This window comes from Populus alba, chromosome 2, assembly GCF_005239225.2.
Source record: "Populus alba chromosome 2, ASM523922v2, whole genome shotgun sequence".
NCBI lineage: Eukaryota > Viridiplantae > Streptophyta > Magnoliopsida > Malpighiales > Salicaceae > Populus > Populus alba.
In genome coordinates this window covers 12,312,792-12,317,886 of record NC_133285.1, presented here as the reverse complement: position 1 = coordinate 12,317,886, position 5,095 = coordinate 12,312,792, and the positions used below count along the sequence as shown (strand labels likewise).

General features: G+C 32.7%; 1 protein-coding gene across 10 annotated transcripts; it reads right to left on the bottom strand.

The window, feature by feature from the left end:
* Window positions 1-1,404: 1,404 nt before the first annotated feature.
* LOC118046850 (uncharacterized) lies at window positions 1,405-4,776 on the bottom strand. 10 transcript variants are annotated; one of them, XM_035055908.2, is made up of 7 exons: window positions 4,591-4,776; window positions 4,451-4,502; window positions 3,844-4,018; window positions 3,650-3,751; window positions 3,226-3,549; window positions 2,851-3,107; window positions 1,405-1,943 (listed from the first exon to the last, which is right to left on the bottom strand). In XM_035055908.2, exons 1-7 carry the CDS (start codon window positions 4,634-4,636, stop codon window positions 1,700-1,702), a joined length of 1,200 nt encoding a protein of 399 aa, XP_034911799.1. In that variant the 5' UTR covers window positions 4,637-4,776; the 3' UTR covers window positions 1,405-1,699. The 10 variants fall into 10 exon arrangements, with proteins under 10 accessions (XP_034911799.1, XP_034911800.1, XP_034911803.1 ...); XM_035055909.2 differs by having other exon boundaries at window positions 3,650-3,748; XM_035055912.2 differs by having other exon boundaries at window positions 3,650-3,745.
* Between the last annotated feature and the right edge of the window lie 319 nt (window positions 4,777-5,095).

Genomic DNA, 5,095 nt, shown 5'->3' with positions numbered 1-5,095 from the left:
AAGAGGTATTTATATGCCAATTCCTGCAGTAGGATTTTTTAAATGAGAGTTGATAGAGGAAAGGGAACCCCATTGATTTACCATGTGTTTTATCCGAGGTGGAATAATTTGATTTGTCGAAATGACGAGCCGTGATGTTTTCTTTGAGTCGTACATGGTTGAATTTCTTGTTTTCCTAGGGTGACGTTTTTTTATTACATGGCAGGGTATGAGAGGTCGAAATGTTCAAATCCACGTATAATATTTTTTTTTCTTTCCTTTTTACGAAAAATGATGCCGCATTGATTCTGTTTTGAGAAGTACTAGATCATTGGCTCTCCAACGGAGGAATGCCATCAAAATAACTTGGATTTTTAGGAAAAATAAAAAAACCAAATTCAAAACAAATAATTCAAATTCATTTTAACATGTGAAATTTATAATTTGAATTATAAAATCAGGATAATTTTATAAAAAATAAATTATAAAATTTAATTTTAATTAATTTAATATTAAAAAAAAACAATAAAAAAAAACTTAAGTTGATCTTGACTAACAAGTGAAACTTATTACTTGAATTATAATATCAAAATAACTTTATAAAAAAGTAAATTAAAAAATAGACTCGATTCAACACATATTAGCTTTTCAAACCTCTAATTTAGGTAATGAAACTAAAATAATTCCATAGAAAAAAAATTATAATAACTTATTAATCTCAATTTTTAATAAACTCATGGTTCTTGATATTTTAATAGCTTCAAACCAAAATAAATTATCAAACTTAATTTCTTATCTATCAAATTACCAATGTTAAAAAATAACATTGAAAGTAAACCAATTAAAATAAATAAATTAAATGAACTAGGTTAATTCATTAAATCCAAGACATATATTATAAAACTAAAATAACTTTATAAAAAGTAAATTGTAATAAATCATTAAATTCAATCTTTAATAAATAAAATATTAAAAAATAAAATTTTAGATTTAATAAAAAAATATTATTATAATAAATAACATTTCATGAGGTAACTTAAAGAAAAAACACCTTATCTTCTATTTTTTATAATGTTAAAAAGGCTAATCTTAAGGGTCTTGCGATCACTTCCCTGTTCAATTTCTGGAAACAGATAGAAAACTTATTTCTTTTTTGCATTTTTTTCTTAAAAAGACAAAAATAAACGAACTCTTACCACAACTTGATTTTTTTTCAAGAAAATAATAAAATAAATATTGCAAATAGCACACGTTCGTGAGGTATTTGATCCGTTCATTGAAAAAACCTTTTTTTTATTTTGCAACTATTGAATTGCAGCAAGCTCATTCCCCTTGAAGTTAAAACAAGGTGCAAAGGTTCTAAACATATTTAATGAATCATATGTTGGCGCATGCTGGAACGTTAAAAAAAAAACAAAACACCCCTAATTTCAACAGGTCGATAAAATCTTATGCCCTGAATATATATATGGATGGCAAAATTGTTTCTCAACATCTCTGTTAGCAAAGGTCAATCTGCAGCTACAGAAAGAGCTAAAAAAAACTCTGGTACACATATTGCCCCCAGAAAATGGAGCTATCATAAGCTTTTGATATAGCAGCCAAAACAAGAATTCTCTAGTTTGTGAACCTCCATCTAATAATGATTTTTTAACTGACCATACCCTTCTCTCTCTTTTTCAATTTGGAGGATGAATGTACCAGAATGTAAAAGCTCTAGTTAGTGTTTATTGCCAGTGCTCGGATGACTTTGAAGGTGCAGTAGCGCATGATACAGATACTCAAGGTCTTCTGCAAGCACTTGTGTCAGTGAAATTTGACTCTTTAACTCGTGTATTTTACCACTAACCTCCAACCCCAAGTGCAGTTCAGCATCGTTTTCGTTATTTGTGACCGGAGAAGTAGGCATTACAGTTTGCAAACAAGCTGACCATTTGCAGGCATCTACAATTGTTTGGTTCAACCTAACAGCACAACGAAGAAATACGCTATTTTGAGCTGTTTGATTAATAAAGATAACATAACAACATCAAGATAAAGTAAATTTCATAACATACACAGGACACAGGAAAGTTGGCCTCAATTTAAAAACCTAATCAGATAATATATAGTGAACAAATAGTTTATTTCCCATTGTTAATTTGAAATCGCATTTTCCATTTCAACTTCAACTTCTTATAACACACCAGAAAAGAAAGTTTGAGTAGAGGAAATCTCCCTGTGAGAGGGAAAAGTGAAAGGACTATTTCGTTATGCACTATTACATAACATAGTATTGCTCTAAAAAGCGAAGTTGTACTTCAACAAAATTAAATCATAAATTTAATTGAAACAGTCACTATATAGTCCATTTAAACAGTAGTTTCATACACAACTATTTTGTTAAAAAAAAAACACCATTATATAGTAGATTAGTTAAGAGCCGAGGCACAAGTTTCAAGAAATATGGGGGCGAATGTCTAAATAAGGGGGCAAATTTTAACTTCTAAACAAATAAGGGTTGTTATGAATTTTTAGGAAAAACTAAGGGGAGAAATTGCCCCCCTTCTCTTGTCAAGTCCATTATACAATAATAGTTTGGTAGATGCAGCAACTGCAAAAGGTATCAGCATCATCTAAATTTTTCTCTTTAACATAGGGATATCAGGAAAAATAAAAAAAGGGGGAACAGAGAGGCAGAAGAGGGAAAAACTTGAGAAAATATTGAAGGACCCTGAACGAAAGGGGAAATGCTTATAATAACTTCAACTTCAGCCAGATGAAACTAAGGAATTGGTGCCGCCTCCTTTGGGAGAAGACACCACGTCCAGTTTAAATAACAAACAGAACAGAAAACATGGCTTTATCTTCATGAAAGTGAGTGTTTCTTACCTTTTTTGTATCTTCTCTGTGTCTGATTTGTCCCTTATGCTAAATGAGGTATCCACGATACCTTTATCCCTCACCATCCCCTCCAAAGGACCACATGACATGCATAATGAGCAAATCAAAGAATCATCTGTTTCTGAGCTAACGTTACTAATTCTTATTGAAACAAGATGTAGGACATGTAGAGGAAGGATTGGAAGGTTGAAGTTCTCCAATGTAATCCTACCAACTGACACTGCTCTATTCCTTGATTCCACACTCTTCAAAACAAAAAATAAAAGTACAATAAACCAATCCTGGTCAAACACTCGTGTAATAAGGAGAAGAGAAAACAGAAACAGGATAGGCTTTGGAATCATATTACGTTTAATTAACTACCTCAAATTCAATATCACAACAGTCGAGTCCATTTGGAACAGCCCTCATGGAAGCATTTGAGATCTTCCCAAAAGTTGACACTGCCTCTTTCAACCGGCAAAGATGGATAAGAGAAGGTACATTCTCAATAGTAACTGATGTAGAACTTTTGAAGTTGGATGCATTTTTCTTAGCAAGGTTAGAACAAGAGGAATCAGTGATGTTCTCAGGTTTGAGATGTGGTGTTGAAGCGCAGTTATTCTGTTTCGATAATGTGTTCACCAACTTCCTGATGCTTTCTGATGGCAAAGATGAAGCTTTTTTGGTACTAACACTTTTCTGCTTCTAAAGTGAGGAATTAAGCTCAAGTCAAGTCACACTTGAAACTATTCAATTCAGTACGAATAGAGAGAGAGAGAGAGAGTCAGTTCTGATGGAAATATACCTTGGAAGTGCAGTTATTATGTTTTGAGGCTGTGCCCGTCAACTTCTCAATGCTTTCTGGTGGCAAAGATGAAGCTTTTTTGGTACTGATACTTCTCTGCTTCTTGAGCGAGGAATTAAGCTCAAGTCAAGTCACATTCGAAATTATTCAATCCAGTACAAATATGAAAGAGTGTCAGTTCTGCGGAAACATACCTTGAAAGTTTCAGGTTTCTCTGTCATCAACATGGGAAATGTACCAACACTTCGTTCCACAGGTAGGCCCAACTCTGAGAAATCATCTTCTTCATCAGCACAGCTGTGTGTAGACCTAGTCAGACCTTCAATCCTCTCTAACTGAAAACTGGCAAATGGTCGAGCAGCAAAACATCTAACATCCACAAACCACTATAAATTCTCTAAATAATGAACAATCTTATTAACAGGTATGCAGAAATCCATGCCCAATCTGCTGCACAGTTGAGCTCTTAATAAATTTCTAAGTATAAGCAGGCCCCAAGTTATCACTAAGATAGCATGAATTTTCAGTTATCCAAAATCTATAGACTCGCGATACAGTGGCTGCTACTGTCCCAATTCAGATACAGAGGAAATTTTGCCTTTAAGCTGAATCTACATTAAATGCCCTAATCGATACAAAGACTGGTTCAGAACACTGAAGCTGAATCAACCACGACGAAGATACACAAATTCGTTCAGAATTCTGATAATTAAACAATTGAGAAAGCTAAAACCCTGATGGAATGAGCGGGTTCAGTAACACTATAACCAAACAAGTAGAAAATGTGTTTCGAGAAATTACCTGTCAAGCAAAGTGGAGCTTTTTGTTAGAGGATTTAAGCCGTACTCACCTGCTAAATAAATTCAATTCAAATCAAGTTAAGTAATTGGACTCCCTATTTCAAAACACAGGGTTAGGGTTTTGTAAGGAATAGTTATTACCAGTGAATAAAGGGAGTAGAGTAGCTCGGAATCTACTCTTCATCATTTTTCACAGACTGGTGAGGGAACCAGGAGGGATCCGGTGATTGGTAGCTTAGACTATGAAGGTAACGGCAACGTCTTGGCTTTCTCCCAGCTCAAGCGGCATTTGCTTTTGAACCGGCCCCGTGTGGTTAATTAATGATTTTTGTTTGCTGATAATAGGTTATAAAAAATTTGGAGAATGGAATTGAAAATAAAATTTTAATTTTATAAATTATTTTAAATAAAATAAATAATAATAAAAATTTGAGATCTAATTTAATAAATTAAAAAAAATTAATTTTATAAATTATTTTATATAAAATAAATAATAATAAAAAATTTATTGATATAAGCTCTTAGGGGAAGATTAACCTATTATCTCTAAAGTAATTTTTATCATTGATTGATATCAGTGACCATTTAACTTGACACTGTTGAATCACTAAGGTCGATTATTATTTTTGTCGACAAATGAGTCTTG